This window comes from Rhipicephalus microplus, unplaced genomic scaffold (assembly GCF_043290135.1).
Source record: "Rhipicephalus microplus isolate Deutch F79 unplaced genomic scaffold, USDA_Rmic scaffold_21, whole genome shotgun sequence".
NCBI classification, from domain to species: Eukaryota; Metazoa; Arthropoda; class Arachnida; order Ixodida; family Ixodidae; genus Rhipicephalus; species Rhipicephalus microplus.
The window spans coordinates 1,141,452-1,166,529 of NW_027464594.1; the positions used below are offsets into that span (position 1 = coordinate 1,141,452).

The 25,078-nt window shown below is 45.1% G+C and overlaps 1 protein-coding gene across 3 annotated transcripts in view; it reads left to right on the forward strand.

Moving 5' to 3' along the window:
* Positions 1-25,078, forward strand: part of LOC142785383 (uncharacterized) — a 255,405-nt gene that overhangs the window by 210,614 nt on the left and 19,713 nt on the right. For all 3 annotated transcript variants that reach the window (XM_075883863.1, XM_075883864.1, XM_075883862.1), the window contains 3 exons: positions 10,867-10,978; positions 17,250-17,399; positions 23,957-24,110. In XM_075883863.1, coding sequence (XP_075739978.1) covers positions 10,867-10,978; positions 17,250-17,399; positions 23,957-24,110 — 416 coding nt within the window. The remainder of the gene's footprint in view (positions 1-10,866; positions 10,979-17,249; positions 17,400-23,956; positions 24,111-25,078) is intronic.

Here is a 25,078-nt window from a genome sequence, read left to right on the forward strand (position 1 = left end):
TTTTTGTCACTTTATAACTACCTTGTTACCTTTATAGATACCTTTTAAAAGATTAGTGACTACATGTTCCACGCCTAGTTTGTCCAGTATTCCCCACACTTCCTTTTGAACCACGCTATCGTACGCTCCCTTGATATCCAAAAATGCTAGCCACAGGGGCCTGTGTTCCTTTTCTGCTATTTTGATGCACTGCGTCAGTGAGAACAGATTGTCTTCCAACCTCCCGTGTTTCCCAAACCCATTCTGCAGTTCCCCCAGCACCCCCTCATCCTCTATCCATGCCTGCAGTCTTTCCTTTATAATCTGCATCACCAGCCTGTAGACCACTGATGTCACTGTTATGGGACGGCAGTTGTTTATGTCAGCTTTGTCCCCCTTTCTTTTATAGATCATGCTCATCCAGCTAAGTTTCCATCCATCGGGAACTTCACCATCGATTATGATTTTGCTCACTGCCTCTCTCAAAGCCTGCTTAGACTTCGGACCTAATGTCTTTATTAGCATAATTGGAATGCCATCTGGGCCTGTTGATGTACTACTAGGAACCATTTTCTTAGCCCTTTCCCACTCTCGTTGTGAAAATGGAGCCATTGCACCACTTGATTCGTCCTTGTCTAATGTGGTGCATATAGCACTTCTTTGTTGAAATTTTCTGTCACCCTTGTTCTTATATATTCAATAGCTTCATCCCCTCCTAGCCTAGTACCTTGGGCTGTAGTTATAAAACTCTGCTCTAGGCTCGTCTCATTTCTTAGGGAGCTTAGATGGTTCCGATATTTCGCAGCTGCCTTTCTATCTTTTTTATATACTTCTGTCAGCCACTGAGCTCCCTTCCTTCTAATCTTTTCATTGATCGGAAGAGATGCATCCCTTCTACAGCTTAGAAAGGTTGCCCATTTTCTTTCAACATCATCTGTCGGTTCACCCCGCTGCTTAGCATGTCTGTGTTCCCTAGAGGCTTCCTGACGTTTTGCTATGGCTCTCTTAGCTTCCTCATCCCACCAACTTTTGGGTTTGTGTCTTCTTTTCCGGGGTGACTTGTCACGCGTCTTAGCAAGCTCTAGCTCAAAGAGTCTAATTAGATTCGTGTATGTCCACACTGTCTTATTATCTTTCGTGATTACTTTCTCAATTTATTTAGTGGCTATTTCAATTTGCCTTTGTGGATAAAAATTTTCCTGTAATTGCTCATCTTGTCTCCTTCCCACTTTCACTCCTCTTCTAAAACTTAGCTTGATACGTTTGTGATCACTACCCAGACTTCTGGAGCCACCTTCATCTATTTGCATTCCCCTGAGCTTATCATACATCCTATGTGACATCAGTGCATAATCTATCGTCGACTGCAGCCTTCCTACCTCCCATGTTATTTGCCCTTCACACTTCTCGGTACTGTTGCAAACGATCAAATAAAGCCTTTCACACATATCCATGATCATTTTGCCTGTCGGGTCAGTATACCCATCTATATCTTCTATGTGCGCATTCATGTCTCCTAGTATAATTATCTCGCACTCTCTTCCTAACTCCTGAATGTCCATTGATATACACACTACCATTGCCTGGTTTTCCTCTCTGGCATTTGCTCCCGTCCACAAGTACACGAAACCAAGGAGTGTCATTTGACCTGCCACTTTCCCTTTTAGCTATAAATGTTCCTTGCAGTCCTGCTTGACTCTTTGCCAGTCTGTACTTTTATGAATGAATGCCCCAATACCACCCCCCTTTCTGCTGCCTTCTGTTCTAATGCAATATTCCCACGCGTAGTCCGGATTGTTCGAAGGTTGTTCCATGTCCCTGAGATGTGTTTCTACAAAAGCGTATACCATCGGCCTCTCTTCCCTTAGCTGTTCTTCTATCTCTTCCCATTTCAGCCTGTCCCTACCACCCTGCATGTTAATATACCCTATGTCTGAATGTTAGTGAGGAAACAACCTTAGCGTAGATACAATGAATGATAATCTGACGAGTATCATTACGGAGTGTGCAGTGAAAGTTGGAGGCCGGGTAGTAAGACAGGACACTGGCAAGCTTTCCCAGGAAACGAAGAACCTAATTGAGAAGCGTCAAATCATGAAAGTTTCAAGTACAACAGACAAAATAGAACTGGCAGAGCTTTCGAAGTTGATTAATAGACGTAAAGTATGCGATGTAAGAAGGTATAACATGGAGAGAATTGAACACGCTCTGAAAAACGTAGGAAGCGTCAAAGCAGTGAAGAGGAAACTTGGGATAGGCAAAAGTCGGATGTATGCACTAAGGGACAAAGAAGGCAAAATACCTACCAGTATGGATAGGATAGTTAAAAAAGCGGAGGAGTTTTTCAGAGATCTGTACAGTAGCCGAGACAACCACGACCCTAATACTATAAGAACTAGCAGTAACCCAGATGACACCCCACCAGTAATGATAGAAGAAGTCAGAAAAGCTTTGGAGAGCATGCAAAGGGGCAAAGCTGCTGGTGAGGATCAGGTCACATCAGATCTGCTGAAAGATGGAGGAAAGATTGTGTTAGAAAAACTAGCCACCCTGTTTACGAGGTGTGTCTTGACGGGAAGAGTACCACAGTCTTGGAAGAACGCTAACATCATAAGAAAGAAGATGACAAGGACTTGAAGAATTACAGGCCGATAAGCTTGCTCTTTGTAGTATACAAGCTATTTACAAAGGTAATTGCTAACAGAGTAAAGAAAACATTAGAATTCAATCAACCGAAGGAACAAGCAGGATTTCGAACAAGCTACTCAACAATTGACCACATTCATACTATCAATCAGGTAATAGAGAAATGCTCAGAGTATAACCAACCAATATACATAGCCTTCATAGATTACGAGAAGGCGTTTGATTCAGTAGAAATATCAGCCGTCATGCAAACACTGCGGAATCAGGGCGTAGATGAAGTATATATAAACATTCTGGAAGAAATATACAGGGGATCAACTGCTACCCTAGTGCTTCATAAATAAAGCAACAGAATACCAATCAAGAAGGGTGTATGGCAGGGGGACACAATCTCCCCAATGCTATTTACCGCGTGCTTACAGGAGGTTTTTCGAAGCCTAGAATGGGAACAGTTAGGGATAAGAGTTAATGGAGAATACCTTAGTAACCTGCGCTTCGCCGATGACATCGCATTGCTGAGTAACTCAGGCGACGAATTGCAACTCATGATTACGGAGTTAGACAAGGAGAGCAGAAAGGTTGGTCTTAAAATTAACCTGCAGAAAACGAAAGTTATGTACAACAACCTCAGAAAGGAGCAGCGCTTCGAGATAGGTAATAGTGCACTTGAAGTTGTAAAAGACTATGTCTACTTAGGGCAGGTAATAACCGCAGAGCGTAACCGCGAGATTGAAATAGCTAGAAGAATAAGAATGGGGTGGAGCACATTCGGCAAGCACTCTCAAAGTATGACAGGTAGATTGCCACTATCCCTCAAGAAGAAGGTATATAACAGCTGTATCTTGCCGGTACTTAGCTACGGAGCAGAAACCTGGAGACTTACAAAGAAGGTTCAGCTTAAATTTAGGACGACGCAGCGAGCAATGCAAAGAGAAATGGTAGGTGTAACCTTAAGAGACAAGAAGAGAGCAGAGTGGATTAGGGGACAAACGGGGGTTAAGTATATCATAGTTGAAATAAAGAAGAGGAAATGGACATGGGCCGAGCATGTAGCGCGTAGACAGGATAACCGCTGGTCATTAAGAGTAACTAACTGGATTCCCAGAGAAGGGAAGCGGGTTAGGGGGAGACAGAAGGTTAGGTGGGCAGATGAGATTAAGAAGTTTGCGGGTATAAATTGGCAGCAGCAAGCACAGGACCGGGTTAACTGGCGGAACATGGGAGAGGCCTTTGTCCTGCAGTGGAAGTAATCAGGCTGATGATGATGATGTTGATGATGATGCCTGAATTGGCTCGACGCTCGTTGCTACGTCTATTTGTGCCCCGTACTCTACCTATCTTAGATATTGGTGCCACTTTGGAATCGTATCTGTACATACCACCTGTCGAAGAGTCTCCCTAGTTGTTTTCCTCTTTACTAGCTATCCTGCACCCCGAAGGGCTCGCTTGCTCCCAAAAAAAGCTACTGCGCGTCCTGCAAATCGCCAACCCATCTCATGACCTAGCCGCCCATCGAAGTGAATTCTGTCTCGTTGAAAACCACCCCACCTATGCACCTCTCTGTTTATTTCCACCACCTCAAAGCCTTTCTCTCGACTCATCCGCCATATCTCTTGGTTTGCGTGTATAGCCATATCTCTTGGTCTGTGTGTATAGAAGCACCTCCATCCAGCGGACATTCCAAGGACTAAACGAGAGGAGGCACACGCACACTTTCTTACGACTTGCGCTTTGTGTCTGCTTCCCACCTTTAAGCACCTCGAGTTCACGGTATAAACTAGTTCACTGTATTCATCCATCCGTCTATTCGCTCTTGCTTCCGTCTGTCCATGCGTCTGTCTCTGTGACCGTCTGTGCGTCCAGCCACCCGTCCGTGCGTGCATCTGTTCTTGCGTACGCACCTCCATACCTGCGTTCATCCATGCATCCGCCCCTGCTTCTGTCCATGCGTCCGTCCGTGTAGCCATCCGTGCGTCCATCCATGCATCTGTCTGTGCGTCCTTTCGTCCATCTAGTCAACTCTCCAAGTACCACCATCTCGCATTTCGTCATCATATATTCCGCATAAAAAAGCATCACCATCCAGCCGATATTCCAAGGACTAAACGAGAGTTGGCACACGTTCACTTTTTTTACGGCTTGCGCTTCCTGTCTACTTCCCACCTTCAACCACCTCGAGTTCATGGTATATACTAGTTCACTGCATTCATGGCACTGCGGCCCAATGCTCACTAAACCTTTCTAAATCCAAGGAGGTTACGCCCAGCGAGTACAACGTATCAACCCTTTCTTGTCAGATAGTGCTCAATGTACATGCCATTGGCTGCTAATGTCACACGCACACTTTCTTACGGCTTTGGCTTCGTGTCTTCTGCCCACCTTTAACCACCTTGAGTTCATGGTACGTGCTAGTTCACGGTATTCATGGCACTGTGGCCCAACGCTTGCCAAACCTTTATAAAACCAAGGAGGTTACGCCCAGTGAGTATAACGTAGCAACCCTTTCTTGTGAGATAGTGCTCTATGTGCATGCCAATGGCTGCTAATTTAGAATGAGAGACAGAAGAATTCGGCTTTTAGCTAACGTGCACGCCACGAATTTTTTATTGTTCAACAACGCACAGGACAAATCTCCAAGCGGCACCACCTTGCAGGTCAAAGCGTAAAACAAGTTACGCACTACTGTTAGGGACGAACGGGTACCGCTTTAAGGAGCTTCACCCCTAATAGACAGCTTGCTGTCTGTTACAGAGGTAATATCATTGAGCGTTAGGGCTGATCCAGCAGTATCACTAGCCATGAGTTTGGTTGCCAAGAAACTGTGATTAGGTGAGTCGAAGGTTTTGGTTAGGTCAATGAAAATGGTCTAGCTCATTCACCAGAATCAATAGCTTTTATTGCGATAGCAATTATATGGACACTCTTGGCTGTATTTCGCCGTTGGCGTCGGCATGGATGTCGGCGTCGATGTCATGCACAGTATATGTATACGTATCTATATATATGAAAACGCAAGAAAGAAAAGAATTGCAGAAAAAAGACTCCGGTGTGCGGAATTGAGAGTGGGAACTCCACGTCGTGTATGCGAGGCGTTAACCACTGAGCAACTGAGAGGTACATCCTGAAACGTTCAAACGGCAATCTATCATATCTACCACTTACCGCTGTTGGCGGGCATCTGAGGGGGGGGGGGGACTATTGTTTTCAGCATTATCAGCAAGATGGCGCAGTGAGCGCATATCGTCTCTTATGTCTTCCGCGTACTTTGACCCACGTAGAGAATAAGGGGATGTACGCTCAATCACGCGTCTTATCTTCCAGTGAGAGGAATCGTATGTCTTGACTAGACTTCGAGTTCCGTCGGAACAATTCTGCTGTAGTTACCTGGTGCACAAAGGTCACTGCAATCGTTGCACAGCCTCTGTTAGCGAAAAGGGCGCGCTTTTTATACACAGTGAAGTAACAACTGACACGCTTATGTGCGTTAATCTGCACCTGTGGGTACGTTTCGTGCGTCCTTTGTGCGTGAGAAAGGCGGATACGTTTTGATCTGCTTGCCATTCTGCGCATGACATTCCAATTTGTTGCTATCACGTTCATTGCTTCGCCTTTGCGGCGAAGCTGTGACTTTTTTTAATATCAATATTGAAAGTTAACGATGCGAGATTAGTCAAGAAAGCAGATCGGAAACCCTTGAAGGTAAAATGGCAAATTTTGACAATTGATTGATGATATTGAATAGTGAAGCCTTCAGTTGCTTGCAGGTATAAAACTAACTCTCAAGGTCACGAACTCGTGTATGGAACTCCTTGTACTCAGTGCGCTCGAAGATAAGACACCGTGTTTAAGTTGATTCAGATTGCAATCTTTTTTCTCAGCAGTCCGACAGATTGCCAGCTCCACTAAATCTATAAAATTTGTGATGTGATACGTTTCAGTAATATATAGCAATAACTGCACAATGGAACATTGAAGAATATTTTGTTATTTCATTGGTGCTCCTGTATGCACGTCGCCATGCCATAGGTACATATCCCACACTTCTTTAACTAATGTTGAAAGTCAGCGCTATCTATGCATTGTTCGCAAGACCTTGCTTTTTGCCTTGTTAGAGCAAATATATCATACCAACGATTTCAACTGTCCACCTTTAAAAACGTAGGGTCTGAAATCGATTCCAAATGTTAATTAACGCTTAGCAATTGCCACCAATACCTACAAAGGTACTACTTATACACTACTATTAGGTCATTGGCGGGTTATCAAAACTGAGCTTCATTTGATGTGGCAGAAGCACCGCGCAAAAGTGCTACTGAAGGGGGCTTACGAACATGTATAAAAAGAAATGGACGTCGATGATTTAACAATATTGGTGTCTTCATATATATCAGGTAGCGTTGAACTAGAGAGTTTCCTACTAAAATTCGGCTAACTCTGCCATAACTAAATATAGATATCCGCATTATTATGCTACTGGCAAGCGAGAATCATCGCGAATGATGCGCCAAAGTCTCAAGTAAAATGTATGCCCGGTAAAGGAGAACCCAACACTCCGTACTAGTACAGAGTGTTGGGTTATACAGTCTGGGATATACACTTAGGTTAAAAGTGTGTAAGTGGCTATAAGTTTTGGGTATACACTTATGGCACGGCGTAATGCGTAGAGCAGAACCAGTGAAATAACAATATATTCGTCAATGTTCCATTGTGCAGTTATTGCGATATATTACTAAAACGTATCACATCGCAATTTTTATAGATTTAGTGGAGCTGACCATCAGTCAGACTGCTGCGAAAAAAGATCGCTATCTGAAATAACCTAAAAACGGTGTCTTATGCTCGAGCGCACTGAGTACGAGGAGTTCCATACACGAGTACTGTACGAAACTGTACGCTAATTCATAAGGATGTATTGGTTCCTGTCACTGTGAGGCATAAATGGGGATCTGTCTAGGGAAGGTGGCCATGACGAGACGCAGGCCTGAAAGCTTGAGGTTATACCAAATTAGATTAAACCTGTTTCCAAATAAATATCGAAGCAAGTGTTCTCTTGGCCAAAATATTCTGCACAGTGTGACGTCATCTGTCGGAGACAGTGCGAAAGCTCTACAAAGAAATCCAAAAACACCTAGTGCTGAAAAGAGCCCAGGCAACCCTATATCAGCATGTCATGCGTCTATATCAGTTGCAGATTGTCATGTGCTTAACTGCCGTACTATGTTACGGCCATTAGGTGCATGGCGTTCTGTAACTGCTTCCCAACTGATGCTACTGAAATTGTGAATAAACCATTAGCTATGGTATAAGAAGTTGCAACTTCAGTGATAGTGTGTATAAACTCAAGATAAACTCAAAAGCAGCCTTTTTATTAACGTATTGCAAAAGTACCTACACCATATAATGTGCTTGTTTACTAAAAGTTTGGCCGCCTAAACCCCATTTTTTATGCTTGTGACTCTGTGTCCAAATGACCTCGCCAGAGTTCACGCATGTATGGGCGTCGGCAAATGGTGCAAGAAGGGCACTTCTCCCCTCAAGACGCGAGAAGATCAGTCTCCACCCAAGCTACATCAGCGCTCCTCCCTACCCAGTGAAACGATGCAACACTTGTTTGCACCCTCCAACACAGCATCTTGCCAACGCCGATGCCTGGATGAAAGATCGAGCTTTTGACTCAAGTTCACCATGAGTACACCGACAATGGGAGCTGTAAAGGCGCGTTCTGACTAGAGCAACATGACACTCACATGACTCCGACAAAAACATGACCCAGACGCAAACCATTGGCCTACGAGTCACCCACCGACGAAGACAACAGACCTTGTGGTCACACTAGGCCGACTACGATGACGACTCCTCAAAAGACTGCATTTCATCGTAGTGTAACATGACGGGAGACCAAAAGCCCCCGAAAAACGCATCCACAAATCTGTCGTCGGCGTGTCGTCGGGAGATCGGTGGCTGCGCGAAAAGTCTCCCCATGCCTTTGCTTCAAAAAACCACGAAAGGGGGAATTTTGGGGGAGTTAACAATGCTCTCTCCGAAGCTTCCGCGGCGTCTGAATAGGCAGCTTGAACACCCAATGGAAGTCTTTTCTTCGCTACCCTATTGTATACCCTCAACCTCGTCCTTCGTTACATTGCATTATGGCGCGGGCTCCGCCACTTAGCCGGAGAGGGACAATGGCAGTGCGGGGAGCATGGCTGAATATGAGGTGCAGGTGTACAAGTTTAGTCAGTGTCGCTGCGTGTGCCGCCAATGGGACTACAGAATTGGCCAACGAAATTCTGTGAGCCCGACAAGGTGCGGGCGGGATCCTCGAGAGACTACCTGGGGACAGTGTTTGTCTTTGCAGTGTACATAGGCCGATGGCAAAAGAAAAGACACTCCTAAATACAGCGCACCGGCCGAAATTGTTGTGTCTTTCTAGTGTAAACGCGCCTTAAGCATCTCATACCTTAAGTACCACAGACATAGGCGTGAGCACGGGGGAGGGGGGGTAAGCTTACCCTGCTAGTCACCTGAGAGAGAGAAATGCGAAGTGTCAGCCATATACTTGGACATATCAGGGAGCGGAGTGCTGTGACTTCGGGGTGGGGGCGCTCAAAGTAAGCCCAATATGCTATCATAGTATCGAGGGGGGGCACTGTGACAAACCTTCGTCCCTGTTCCGCTCCGACCGGGGAATCCTGGGCAAGTTTTTGTCTGCAGAAAAACTTGCTCTGCGACCACTCAGCGAGCATGGGTAGTCAGGTGGTTGTACATTGGGCAGGCATGCCCCTTACCCCTCCCGCCGCCCGTACGCCCCCCTTCATGATAATCTTCTATCCAGCCCACCATAACATTATGCTATAGAAGTGCTTTCACGATGTTGGCTTTGCATCGCAGTTTTTTTTTATTTTTACGTTTTTGCGTTGACTTATGCAGAACTGACGCTTCCCCTTATTTGTATTTTGGCTGGAAGCACTCATTACCTCGCGTACAAGCTTACACATGCGCGTTCTCGAACATAAAAGTAAGCGCTCGTCTTTATCATTTTTTCGACTTCCTTGTATACGCAATACGATAGCCTAGAATGAAATACTTACTAATCACTACATAAACTTTTTCGCAAGCTCCCGCATGGCCAGACCAGGGGTTTTTAGTGAAAAAAAATGGCTGGCTACGTAACTGACCCAAATAATGCATGCGAAACATTTTCGTGATTTTTTGTTCGGCTTTTTGGTAGAGTATATACAAGTAAATAAGAGACGGAGCCTGCTTCAAGTTATCATCATCATCAGCCTGACTACGCCCACTGCAGGATTTAGGCCTCTCTCATGTTCCGCCGGTCAACTTGTTTCTATGCTAGCGGCTGCCAGTCTATACCCACAAACTTCCTAATGTCATCTGCCCACCTAAATTTCTGTCTCCCCCTCATCCGCTGGCCTTCTCTGGAAATACTGTCAGTTACCTTTAACGGCCAGCGGTTATACTGCCTACGTGCTACGTGCCCAGCCCACGTCCATTTCTTGTCCTTGATTTCATATAAAACATCCTTGACCATGGTTTCTTCCCTGACCCACTCTGTCTTGTTCTCGTCCCTCAAAAATACCCCTATCATTTTCCTTTCTAATGTTCGCTACGTCGTCTTCAATTTCAGCTGAGCACTCTTTGTAAGCCTCCAGTTGTCTGCTCCATAGGTAACCACTAGCAATATGCAGCTGATATGTACGTTCCTCTTCAGGGTTAATGGTGATCTACCAATCACCATTTCAGAATGCTTTCCGAATGTTCTCCACCCCATTTTAATTCTTCTAATTACTTCGATCTCGTGCTTTGCCTCCACAGTTACTACCTGTCTTGAGAAGACGTACTGTTTTACGACTTCAAGTGCAATGCTACCTGCTGCACTGCCGGAATTGGTGGTAATTAAATGAGATTTTTAAGGCAACTAAGTTGCAATACACACACTCGTTTGAAGTGAAGACAAGAAAGTTTGAGCATGCGTGATCCTTCATTGAGATAATCACCGTAGCGTGATTCTTTGAGCCCCTTGACTTAGAGCCAGAGTTTCCTTTCGGCCATCTTATAGAAAACTTTTCTACCTCCAAGATAGATCACGCGAGCCGCATGAGCACAGATGGTTGCAACGAGCACCGCACGCAGCCAAGTAAATGCAGAATACAAATTTTCAATGATGTTGATAACGACTTTTAGTTTTATAACTTAACGGTTGCTCACAGAGTTATATTTTCGCAGGTCTGTCTTATCGCCGATCCATATGTTTCGGAAACTCTACTGTGGGAATTATTTATGATGATGGGGCCAATTTCTACGGCGTACGCCTCATGGCACTTCAAGTAGCCCTGCTGTAAGTAAACAAGTTTCACTTAAAATGTTTTGTTTTTGTCTGTATATTCCTACCGGTAGAACGCAGTACAGGTGACATTCAAACGACCATTTGCTTCTTTTGGTGTACTAAAAAAGGAAGAGGTGAATTCAACAGTGTTTCTCAAAAACACAGCCTCTTTGTGCCAGTGTAGCACAAAAAGTCTTTAAACGGTTTCCGAATCGGGACGAAGAAAGAGTGGCTAGAGCAGTAGTGCAGCCAGGATGGCCAACCCTGGCCCGCGCCTTCCACTCCCTCGATATAAAAAATGTGCCCTTCTCCCCTCGAAAAAAATTTCCGCCTACGCCACTGCGCTAGAGATAATTTTTTTTCGTCGCAAGCAAAACTGGCACATAATGCAAATGTCGCATCGTCTTTTTTAATTTGCGTTACAGAACGAAGCTGTTATCTTACATGTACAGCTGGTGGTCTGAGAGCGCTCTGGCCACGCTTGAAAGGGGCCAACTCAACATCTTTGAAGTTGTACAGCGAGAACAAGCATGTTTGAAAGTCATGCTCATCCTTACTTGTCTTGTACGGACCCACTTGCTTTGACAAGAATCTGTCGTTATATTTTTACGAAGCTTTTCCAGAGCTATCACAGCGCACTAAAAAATCCACCCAAATAAATAGCATTAGTAGACTGTGCTAGCATTGCCGTTCGCTGCAATCATCTTGAGACATAATAATCAACTGCGGGGGTGAGTTGGGGAAGAGGGCTAACAATATTCTTAAACACGTCGGCCGAATTCTCTCCGTTTAACTAAAAAGTCATTTTTTAACAATGTCGTTTTTTTTTAATTTTTTTGTAGAGTGGTAAGCCCCCGTTTCACGTTTCTGCGACTTGAATATAAACACATTTGTTTTCAGGCTGTGAACTTGTTGTTTTCTATTTCCTAATGTCTTGCTGCTGTCGTTTCTTTTCTCATTTTCACTAGACGTGTCATGACGCTTGACGCGGAGTGTACTCGTGTAGTATAGTCACGGTATTAAAAACAGAACTAAGACCAAAAAACACTGCATTTCAAGCTGCTTGAAGATACTTATCGGGCGAAGCTTTCGGAGGTGATCATTGTGATTGAAGCCGAGATAGTACTGAGGCTGATTGTAGTTGTGATACTTATATAATTTTTTATTCAAAGAGATAGTGCTGAAACCGATTGTGATATAGCGGTGATTTTTCTTTATAGCTGATATGAGGTTCCGAGTTCCGGGTTACGTCTTGACTTCATAATCACAGCTTCATTAGCTATCGTCTCTGGAGTGGAATTTTCTCGTCGGTATTGCCGCCTTGCATCCGCTTCAAGTTGTCTCAACTGCGCGTCAGCTCGGCGTTTTTCCGCTTAGCCTTTGCTTCCTTAGCACTAGTCTGTGGTGTAGAACTTTTTTGTCGCCGTCGCCGCTGTGCATCCACTTCCTTCTCTTTTGTCTCCGCGGTAGCTTCTCGTCGACGGCGACGCTGATACTCAGCACGTCGCGCTTTCCTGCGTTCGTCTTCGTCCATATGAGAGAAGAGAATGTGTGGTATGGAACGTTATTATATATATACAGCGTTGACAGCAGCGCCATCACATCTAGAATTAATCACAGCGCCCTCTGTTGCTTTTAAGTTTAAGGTTACATGCAAAACGGTTACCACCAACGCCCTCTGTTGCTTATAAGTTGAAGGTTACATGGAAAATGGTTCAGAAGTTTCAGACAGATGAAGACGTGTTACGGACAGACGGGAGACGGCAGACATCGTGAGGTCTTAAGGAGCTTCGCCCCTGAAAACTTGGACTATCTCCCTGAAGAAAACCCTCATGACATGCGAAGCAGCAGCGTTGCTTGGGTGGCGTCACGCGGTGAACGGAGTGAAAGCGGGTGCTGCAATCAGCGCTGGAAAATTCATTTAAAGCGATGGCTTACGTAGCTCTTATAAGCGACACGTACAGACATGTCTCAACTCATCCATCAGGCACGCGTCAGGCGTGAACCGATGAGTCGGATGGGTAGCGAGCGGCGTTCGCGGTGGAAGTTGCGGGAGAACGGACGAGATGGCAGAGGTGGGCGCCACGACAAGCGCACGGCCGGCGAGGGAGAAAGTGACGTCAGCGTGCACTGCAAGAAGAACGTGACGTTAAGGCACAGCAGTGGTGTGGCCTACTTGGCACCACGCCAACACACACGGCATGCGGCACGTTGGTACGGAGGGAGAGCGCTACACATGCTAATCAAAGAGTTGCATCGCACCTAAAACAGGTCTTCGACTAATAACAGGGACTGACTTAAAAGGAAATGTTCGAACCGTGAACATAAGTCCAACGTAACCTAGTAATGTTGAGCGAGTCCTCATGCGTAAAGTGCACACCATTATTCACGGAACTTCGACATTGAAGAAGATTGTGCCATGCCATTTTGCTTTATTAAGACGTCAGTAATGGCCCTCATAGCACATATGCATTCCAACAACGCAACACAAATGAAAGACAGCAAAGACTTTCTGTTGTTTCTTAAAGGACACCTTATGTTTGTTTGCACGCTCAGTAGGAGGGGTACCGCTATATACAGCTCGTTTTACAACGCTGCAGTACCAGTGTTTCTGGAACACACAACCTTTACTGCGTGACCAAGCTAATGTTTCAGGCTGAACAATTCTAATATACGTTGGATGAATGAACAGTACTGATATACTTTATTTGACACTTTACGGGCTTTAAACGACCACAAAATCATTGTTCTAGCATTAAACAAAACCTTCTAAAGCCACAAAACTTCTCCTGGTTCCACTTTTCGACTGTCACCTGTGCTATATTCGCCATTGCCTCTACCATTGCTAGGGGCAATCATCATACCAGTAGGAGATCACAGGCAAATAAAAAAATATGTTTTTGAAAATTTTTACTCACTTCGCAGAGTAACCACTGGGTGGTTTGACCCTTCAGACGGTATGTTTTTCAGTGCAATAGGAAACAGTAAAGCGATGAAGGATGGTAGGCAGTCCAAATAAACATTCATTATTTTTTCAAACGATGTTCCCGCATCAGCTCCGTGCGCGAGTTCATCTGTATGCGTCGGGCACTAATCATTTGTGAATAATTATTCGGCATATATATATTTAAAATGCGGGAACTTCTAAGCGAGTGAGCATTTTCAGCGTAGTTTTTACAGCTGCTGCCTCAATTTCAGCCACTTTCGTCTTGCGCAGACCAAGAGTGGCCCAAAAACTTGTAAAGGTCTTTATCCCTGCAGACAACTTGACTTACTGTAGATACAAAAATGTCCTAGAAAAGCAGTAGTAATGTTTTATGCTTTTTACAAAAAAGACGTTATCGAAAAACAGTATGCATGTTTTATACTGCTTACACGACAAGCTTTGCTTGATGGCTAACAATAAAGAGTGCCAGGTGAAATATGGCAGCATCTTCATCTTGCTTCTGAAATTTGTCACCCCTTCAGCAAGCTGTAGTTCCTAAATGTTTTTCTTAAAAAAAAGAACATTCTCTTCACAACAAAAACTTTACAACTCTATCTAGCCATCCCGTCATGACCATGAGTAGTAATTCTCAAAGAAGACAGTAGGGCCTGCTTCAACTTTTAAAGCACAATCCAAAAGGGGTACTCGACTACAGCATTTTCTCCAAAGGCCCCTAGCACAGGTTCCACAACAGCACTAACGGTGAAAAGAGGCATCATTTAGGATGACGTGGGCAGCCTTCTTTGAAAAACCTGATAAAGTGAGGTCAATTTCGAGTGGTTTAGGCAGAGCTGCGTATTCGTCAAGGGTACTGTGAACATAACCGTGCGCAGGGTTTGAGGGTAGGAGGGGGTGCGCCAAGGTTCATAGAAGCACCCCCCTCCCTATCAAAAAATCAATGTACGGAGCAGACCTGGCACCCCCCCCCCCCCTCTCTTTCAGATGCCCCCTCTGCGCACGCGAGCTTAATCTTTTGAGGAATGATACAGACAGTCTAGGCACCTTGTTACCTTTGCCAGTTTTCTGCTAAAGTACCCACTAAGGTAGCGCACGACCATGTCCTGAACACAGCAGTTGGACAGGCCTTAGGTATGGTTTCAACCACCAAATAAATAATACCCTGAAGCTTTTTGAGCAGCTTGGACACAAAGGTAGCCTTCAGCTGAGCTGCAGCCTTTGCTTTTGAGCATTGGCGGTCCAGAAATGAAACCAGAACCAAATCGCATGAACAAGTGCCGTTATCCTTCATAATGCTTAACTCATTCAGTGGCCGTCAAGTGACACAAGACTATATCTGGCCGAACTGGAGGATGCTAGGGTGAGTATACGTATACGTTACCCCCGAATGTAGAGATGTTACTTGACTCGTACTTGACTCGTTCTTGACTAAAGGCAGTCTTGCCGCTCACCATAAATTGTTCTCGAACTTGCGGACGACTTGAAGGTGACTTGGCTCGGTCGAAGTCAGGACAAGTTTCAAGTCAGCTGCGGGGCTAGCTTGAAAGCGACTTCATGCGTTATTCCAACATGGCCACCTCTCGAATGGATGTCGCACGGTGGCTGGCGGCTTTTGAGTTTGCTTGCCTCGCCATAAGCGAAGCATTTTCTGAGGCGCACTGCCTGCCGAAGATTCTTGCACCCGCTTTACGTGCCCGAGGAAATCCGATGAAGTTCTACGACGAGGAACAATTTCACGCTCAATACAGATTCACGAAGAACGCCGTGCGGTAGCTGCTGGGTATGTTGCCGCTCCGTGAAAGTGGGGACAACCGAGGACAGCCTGTGCCTCCAGTGTTACTCCTACTGATGGCTCTCGGGTTTTACGGTGCTGGCACATTCTAAACAGTCACCGGGAATCTCGTCCGCATTCAGTAGTCGACAGTTTGCCGTGCAGTAGGAAAAGTTACGCTACTCATCGCAAAGCACCTGTGCGCAATGCTGGTGCGCTTTCCGCATCCGGCAGCACTTTCTATGCTTATGCGGGACTTTTATGAAGTGGCTGAGTTCCCTGGAGTTACAGGCTGTGTCGACTACACACACGTGCGTAATAATAGCTTCGGAGGGGACGACGTCGAAGTGTTCCACAACCGCAAAGGCCATTTCTGTTTTTTTCTTAAACACGATGACAATTCCGCCTCTTTCGGTACAAAATTGACTCAGCGCTGTGTCTGTGTGGCTCGTCTATCCTTTCGTCCCGTCTAGGGCGCTGTTTCTCGCTCAGAAAAGAATCACTTGTAGCACAACGCTACGTAAAATTCCGCACATATAAAAAAGAGGTAATCCTATCACGGGTTTTTTTATCCGCTTCACCATCATGCAGCAAGACACTGCTGCACTCCGCGAAACAGAATTCTGCTGAGGGCAATGTCCTGACACCCGCTTTTTCTCTTGTTTACCAAGCTCAACGAAAGGATACGAATCACAGTTGTTCCCAGAACTTGTTTTTTTTTCATATATAACTGAAACCTAGCCCACTACAGGCACGCACACAGGCGAACAGAAAGGCAAATACCATGAAAATTGCGTCACCTTGTGAGCCAGGTCAGCACAAATACATGCCATGGCGTTCGATTGAAAAAAAAAACGACGGAAGAACCCAACGCGATGCTTGTTTCGGCTCCAAACAAGCACCAATGGAGAAACACCCCGCATTTGGGTGGCCACTAAAACCAGCGGACAACGAACGCTTTACAGAAGCAACACTGCGCATCGCTGTGGCGGCAGGCACCACGTGCCGCTCGTTAGCCGTAAAATGGCAAGAATATGCTCGTGGCTCTTCGTTTTTATAGTTATTTTAAAACGTATGGTCTTTTTTTATGTAATGCATGCCTTACGCGAACAACTTCATTATTACCCTCGTTAGCAGGCGAGCAGCGAGTTTCTGCTTCGAAGCCCGTTCTTGACTTGACCAAGCAAGACAGCCTGAGCATCTATGAAACGCGAAGGCGAACTTGGGCGTTTTGAAGTCCGCTGCTTGCTTCACGCCGACTTGCTCAAGTTAAGGTGAAGTCGTTAGCCAAGTAACATCTCTGAATTCCGGGGTTAGTATACGTAAAGCGGTATTGTGTGAATCAACGTCTTCTGCGCGCGGAGGACTCGTTTGCATATTGAGTAACGTAGCACAGCAATGACCAATGACCGCGCGGTGCTGCAGCTTTTTCACCATTGCGTTGCGCTGTAGAAATATTTCCATAGTGAATGAATAAAATTATGCACATTAAGTCACCCGTAGAAATGTGTTGTGAAACTTGTCTTAGCCGGAAGCAACAAAACATCATTTATTATTTCTTTTTACAGGTTAGGAGCCTGGAAAGATAATGGCAGGTGGGGTGAATGTCCCAAAAACGAAGAAGAAGAATACTTGACATCCAACCCGAGAGGTGGCCGCATACCGTACCTGTCTGAATGCAGCAGAGAGTCAGTTCGAAGCTTTTATTATCGTGTCAAGTAAGTGGGTGAAGCCATAACTTCGGCGAGAGAATAACCAACAGAGTGATATAGCGCACTTTCAGATTGTGAGTGTGCGTGATTTTAAATGAAAAGAAGAGAAAAGTGAGACCCGTAACTGTCTCTCAGGGGGAGGACTCCTCCACAGTAGCTCACAAGGGGTGGACGTGAAGGAGGAATTAAAAGGATAGAATTAAAAGGTAAAGAGATCGAGAGGAAGGATAAGCGAGGAGCAGGGACAGCGAACGAGAGAAAACGACAGAAGAGGAGAGAGTAAATATGGACACGGACACGGACACGGAATTAGGACTAGCCGTAGACAACGCTTGGTGGATTTCGTCGCGTACGACTTCAGCGATCGACGCGATGGGAGTTTCAGCAACCGGATTCCGCAACCTCTGCAGTTCTTCGCGAACTATCTCCCTAATCAACTCTCGTAAGAAGGTCTGATTCTCAGATGTCATAGCGTTAGCCTTGATTGGGACATTGCAGGACATGCGGTCATATTGCCTGCAGCGTTTATGAAGCGCTCGCTCGATAGCTGTAGCTTCCTTAATAAAGTCATTCACGGTACTTAGAGGGTTGCGCAATAGCCCGGCGAAAAGCTGTTCCTTGACACCGCGCATGAGGTAACTCAACTTTTTATCTTCCGTCATGTGCCGGTTAGCTCGTTGAAAGAAACGAGTCATGTCCTCGGCAAACATTGCGACGGTTTCGTTGGGTTTTTAAACCTGTAGCTCCAATAACTGCTGCGCACGGTCCCTTCTATCGATATTGGCGAAGGTATAGATGAACTTCTGTCGAAAGTCGGGCCAAGCTGACAGATTGCCTTCTCTATTCTCATACAAAGTATAAGCACCGTCGTCAAGGTAGAAATAGGCGTGTGAAAGCTTTTCTTATTACGACCACTGATTTACCTTGGCAACACGCTCGTAGTGGTCCAGCCAGTCGTGAACGTCTTCATGGGCACCGCCACTAAAGCGATCGGGAATGAGGGGTTGAAAGAGGGTCACCTGAAGTGGGTGCGTTGGAAAGCTGCCTTGGGGCACCTGTTGCGGGCTTGCGTTGGCCATTGGTTGAGGTGTGCGGTGCCTAGCAGGTTCCGGCGAGTGAGTCAGCTCTAGCGCGAGGCCTCGCAACCATCGACTGGAGCGATGCACTGGTGTTTCTACAGGTGACAATGCGTGTGGACTCGATGAACGGCTCCCAGCGGGCGTGTGGAGCATCAGACAGGGTTGCAACTCAGCTCCTCCACCAGTGTCGCGGTACAACGCGAATAAAACACAGATACACCTTGGGACGATGAAAGCAGCGTGTGCTCAACAGCTGAGCCACAAGATCGTCTTCTTCGGCCTCGAGAGTAGCTAGAGGCCCACTACCTCGTGCCCACTAAATGCCCTGTCATCGTTATCGTCCACATGTAGACACTCGTCAATATTGGCTCAGTTATTCTGAATAATGTAGACGCGTAACCAATGAAGAAAGAGTCAAGACAGAAGAAATGAGAATAAGCCACGCCCTTTTAAAATCAATTTTAATCTCTCACAAGGGCTTTTATGGAGCTCAAAATGAGTGGGTTGGCATGTCATACTTCAAATGTTATGAGTGACATCATGTGTTAGACAAGGCAGAGGGGCAGGTAGAAGGAAATGCACATCAAAAAGGACGCCGGAGGAGCTGAAGCGCATAGCCTTTCGTGCGCACGGCGCGCGACTCTTTTAGTACTGTTCGACTGCAGCGCTGCCGCTACGGGAAACGCGGAAGGCATCAGGCGGCGTGGCGCGGTCACGCCACTCAAACCTTCTAGTACACTCTAGCCCACGGAAAAAGGAAAGGTTCCTTTCCTGCCACCGTGCACTAGCCCAAGTATCAGCCATTGCTTCTTTGAGAATGGCGCGCTTGGTCGTTACAAGGGCCGCCATGGGATGCCGTGACTTGTTCATGCGTGCCCGTGCCATTGCACTGAAAATCCGCACAATCGAAAAAAAAGCAGTGTTCAAGGTCAGGAGAGATGATCACTTCGTATATATATATATATACATATATATATATATATATATATATATATATATATATATATATATATATATATATATATATATATATATATATATATATATATATATATGTTTGCCCATGCCTTTCTTTTTTGCTTGTCTTCCAGCGCTTTCGTCACACGAAAGAGAGAAGGCAGTTGCAAAGAGGAATATATATTAGCATAAAAGAATTTTCAAAATTTTTGCGGTGGTGAATTCGGGAGGAAACCTCACTGCAGTGCGTCTGAAACACGTTTGGAGCGTTTGTGCTGCCAGCGCTTGTGTAGCGTTTGTGTTGATAAGACGCTGACATTATGGCCATTAGGTACAATGACAGTGCAGTGCTTCGCCGCTTCTTCTCTGGCCATTCCCTCTCTCTTCTGCCTGCAACCCACTCTCCCGTCCGATGGAGTGAAGCGTGCTCCTCACTGTCGACCGTTCCTGGCTGGGCGCCAGCTCAAGGCGATGACAGAAGTCGGTGAAGGCGAATGTCTGACGGCAACAGGACCCTATCTCGGTGCTTAAAATGCATTCGTATTTCCTCACGATCCCTTTCGGGGAGGTGGGGACATTGTTTTAATTTGTGGGCCATATTTTTTTAGGAAGCTTCGTGGTGTCCACCGCAATTGGAACCCTTGGGAACATTACAACATTAACATGAGAGTTGTCCGCGGAATGGGTTTCAGCGCTGCACGAACATACTCACTTGCCTTCACATGCACTTCGCATGTGACTTAGCTTGATGCAGTGGTGACACTGCAGTGACTTCGGCACAAAAGACTTTAATGGGTGTCGTAATAGGCAAATATTTACGTGCCAAGGTAGAGAGTTGCCTCTAAAGTCTATTTTCACGCAGCGTGATGTACCCAAACAGGCAACCTTAATGATGACGCTTGCTTCATTAGCTGACTTGACCAGGCCCCTCTAGTCGGAGCTGGGAATGGCAGCGTCAATGTCGCAGATGACCTCATTGACGATGTTGGAGCCCACCCGGATGTAGGAGCGAACGTTGATTTCATCCAGCCCTTCGACGTTATTTCCGTAGTGCACGCCGAGCGGTGGCGGCATGCGAAATATCAATCAGCGTGACAGTAACACGCGGGTTCTTTCTGATGTCATTGATTTTATTCGGACTAGTTCCTCGAGCAGCGCCGAAACAAATTGCCGTTTGAGGCGCTTAATGCAACCGTTGAACTCTGTGAGGACGAAAATGATGGTGTTGGTTTCGGGCCCTCGTGGTGCTCGTTTGTTCAGTGTGTTAGGGAATGAAAAGGCTCTGGTGTTACGGCTCTTTGTCTTTCGGTTGGCTACGAGTTTGAAGTCATCGTCAGATGGCTGCTCACCGTTCATTGAGTAGACATCAGTGTCCTGTCTGTTTCTATAAGGGCCCGTCTACTTCCTGAACGTGGCTAATATTAGAACTTCTCCTTGTGCATTGCCGATGAACACTGATATAATAATTCCGACGTCACATGTTGTTGCTAAAAAAACGTAATAGTTACTCATGTCTTGTCTTGTCGCCTAAAAAGTCTTGGCTGACGCCCAAAAGGAAGATTTGCTGCATGGTACCTTAAAACGAAAAAAAAACAATGCTTGTTGAAAAAATCGAACAAGAACCATATGGATGGTAAGGTACATACAAAAAAGTGATAAGGGTGAAATGATTTTAAAAGCCAGATTTGAAAGATAGCAAATAGGAGAAGTGGGACGAAGAACTGTATTCATCTGGCGGTACCACTAGCAACGTATCTTTCTGGTTGCCTGAAAGAACTCTTGGAACGCGGAGAGATTAGCACTGCGCCCCGCACCCAACTCACTAGCTCCAAACGACAAAAGGGCAATTTTTTTAAGGGGCCCTGCAACACTTTTTGAGCATAGTCAGGAAATGCTGTCGATTGGTAGTAGAGGGTCCCGACAACACGCGAGCCAAATATTATAACGCAGCACGCGGCCTGGAATTCACAATAAAATATCAGTCAGCTAAAAGTTGCTTTCTCTTCTCTCGACAAATCACGCAATAAGCTGAAAAATCACTAGTAGTAAGCCCATATATAAGTCATTGGCTCGTTTGAACATGGCACACTCGGTCGTTACAGAGATCATCGCAAGAAGTCGTCACTCCACGTGTGGGCGCGCCATCATACTAAAAAAGTCACATATTCGAAGAAAAAAAGTGCTCAAGCTCACGAGGCGCGCGCCACGTTTTTTGTTTAGCTTCCCTGCTTAGCTTCCAGCGCTTTAGACTGGACGAGAGAGGAGAGAATGCGATTGCAGCGTGTGGCAAATCTTTGTAACTCCGCTCGTACTGGACAGATTCTTAAAATTTTTGCGGCGTTGAATTTTTGAGCCAATTTGCTTTTTTAGTGAATTAACTTCAGTGTTACCCAAAACGTGTTTCAGGGACACTTTACATCTCAATCCCAGAATACCAATCGCCCCCCCCCCCCGAGAACCATTCAGCATAGTGAGGCAAAACAGCGGAATGTGAGAAGGAAGCGATCTATGGCTTCCAGTTTATTTCAAACTGCACATAGGTTAGGTAATGAAAATCTGGATTGGTGAAGATAATAATACAACTGAGGAACTCTACAGCGAAAGCTTGTGAGGGTGAACTCACACTGACGGGAAAGATATTTTGCGGTGTTCCATGTGAACTGCGAGTGTCTAAAGTCTGCAAATTGTAGGAGCGTTGTTCTGTTGTTTTTAACAATAACAGGCGTTTCAATCGTTCTGCAGTAATAAAAGAAAACTTTGGAACTACTTGTACCACTGGGAAATTTAAAGACGCCGAAGCAAGCGAGTCAGCAGTTTTATTTAGTATGATTCTAGCCTGCCCGGAGACCCAAAATGAACCAAACTTCTGATAGAGCATGCGGTAGGAAAGACCAAAATATCCTGACAATAGGGGACTGCTTGGTGGACGTTAAATGCGTGTAAACAGAAAAGGCATCCGAAGTAATATTAGCTTTTTATTTCCGAAGAGTTAGTGTTTTAATGGCTACTGTATTCGGTAATGATTCTACCAGAAAAAATGGTGAGGAGTATGGCAGTCGGAGCGCAAAACACCGACTAAGCTGACGAGAAAAACTGTCTACTCTGGCCTTCTGAATATGTTGCGTTGCGTCCGTAGAAACAACCACGCTAGGGGGAAAATGACTATAGTTTTGAAGAAGGTCCTCCAGAACACGCTTTGGAAGTAACTTAGCATTTTTTTAAATACCATCGAAGACTAAGTCAAGATGCAACGAGCTCAGGGTTTGGGTAGTTCTGAAGAGAAACGTGACGGTTTGATAAGAGAGACCCGACGAAAATCACTTGGAACCTTTAATAACAAGACCACAAGTGCTGAAAAAATAAAAGAATATGGTTATTTGATGAAAACTGTCTCAGAACAGAGAGGGACGCATTGTAGAGCTTTAAAAAGTTTTGTACGGTAAGCTGTCAAATTCTTGCAACAAGTGGAATGATTTGAGCTTCCCCATAAAGCACCTTATTCGGAACACACCTAAGTAGCCCAAGAGACAGCCGCAGAACATGCCTTTCTAGTAATATTATAGATCTCAGTTTGTACTCAGCACTTCCAAAAAAAGGAGTGCAACAAGGCTTTAGAATAGGGCCTACGCAAAGTTTGCATATAATAGTATACTCGAAAAGCGTACCTCTAGGCACACAGTTCGTCGTCGTCCTTTTCTAGATTAACAAACAGAAATTTCAAATAAAAGGTGCAATATTCCAAATACTTTTAAACGTTTCTGATGACATGGCGCAAACAATCTCTCCCCAGCCGGACTTAATAAAGGTCAAGAAACACTTTGCCAAGTAAGTGGAGAATGATCCCAGGATCGTGGTTCCTTTTTACAAGACTCAATTATCGAAAATTGTTTTTATATCAGTCAAGGACAACCAAAGTCGCAGAGGTGTGTTGCGTGCTCTCGTCCTGGCGAAAACGCTGCCAGAAATGCAGAAAATAATGGAACGGGGGAAAGAAGTTACTTCAGCGCACGACAGGACATTCATCGTGCATAATGAGATGCGGACGCTCTCTCCCGTAGTGATTCATGCTCGCAAGTGAGGCTAACTGTGCAATGCAAGCCAATTATGTGATAGAATATCAGCCCATGGCGGCACTTATCTGAACGTCGTCCAGATAAGTGCCGTCGTTCACATAAGGTCTGCTTATCTAAAAAGCAGACCTTATCTGAACGTCGTTTTTGATTTACCCCCGCTATTGGGGAATAGCATGCTCCCAGCTGTTTAACGGCAAAACAGCGAGCCCATGTAGCAGAGAATCTAGTAAGCGCGGGTATCTAGGAAAAAAGAGCGTCTGAGAAACTAGCAAGGTCGCACTCACCTTGTAAAATCTGCTTGCCGCGCATTACGGTCACATTTCACTGGAATATTCATAGCACTGCCTGCAATCCGCACATGTTTTCGCACCACGTACGAGTGGTGGTTCATGGTTCCTTCAAGGCAACGTGCGAACTGTTGTCGTACATCTGAATATCCCTTGAATCTTTTCAGAAGCAATCGTGATATATGCTGGAATGACAAACCAAAGCCTGCTCTTGACGAGGAAATTGGTTTTCCCAAGGATTTCTACAAGCTATTTGACTGCGATCATTGCCATGTTGCAGAACACTTCAGAAATAAGACAACCCAACCAATAAATTGCTCGGTAAGCACATTTTACCTCCAGTATTCTTACATTGGCAATAAGAAGTGTCGGTTGTTTGAGCACCTCCCTTACTAAACATTTACGATGCGATAGCCTCGACTTAATGTGTGGTCGCCCAGAAGTTGAACTTCCACTTAGACACTCCACTAAAAAGCCCACAGAGACGAAGCCAAAGAATGGTGTCTATGGTCTTTACCTAAGTACGTCAAAAACTAAAGAGGGGTACCGTTTAATAGCGCCATTTTCGTTTACCGTTTGATAAAGTTAATTCCGTTGTAGAGCAACCTGCCTATTTTCAAAGCTTCACTGTGTGCGCTGTACATCTGAAAATCTCCCCAGTAGAATGAAAATGCCTGTACCCAAGCCGGCCCCAATTGAAATATTTATTGCCATAACAACTACAATAACACACTCAGTAGATTTTCACCGGCACCATAACATCCAGTATTTGTATATTTATGTATATAGAGATATATAAAAAATGCAGAAAAGAAATAAATCAAACGAAAACAAATTCTCGCGTCTTCAAGAAGTGAATGATTACTAGTGTGTGAACCAGAATCTGAAGGTCCTTAATGTCTACATTAAAGTCACCGACTATTATAAAGCGTTGGTATTCTGAGTATTCTATATTGTTCTGTCACTATTGTGATTTATAAGAGTGTAAGTGAAACGTTGTTTTGTGAGCGCTTAACCTAGGTTGAGAAAATTCTATTGAATCTTTTTATTTATTTGTTTGATTGGGAGAAATAAAAAAACTCGAAGCTCTCTCGTACCTTGGGAATCGACGTTCGAAGCATGCGTTGGGAAGGTGACAGTGTTTTGTAATTTTTTATTGAGCGAGATGTTACGAAATGGCACTGAGGGTTTTACAAATGTTGTACTCACAAACATACGTTAAGCAGTGACATGTATTCTGTTGCGCAAAGATGCCAACAGCAGCATGACTTTATCAGCTTAGCAGATAG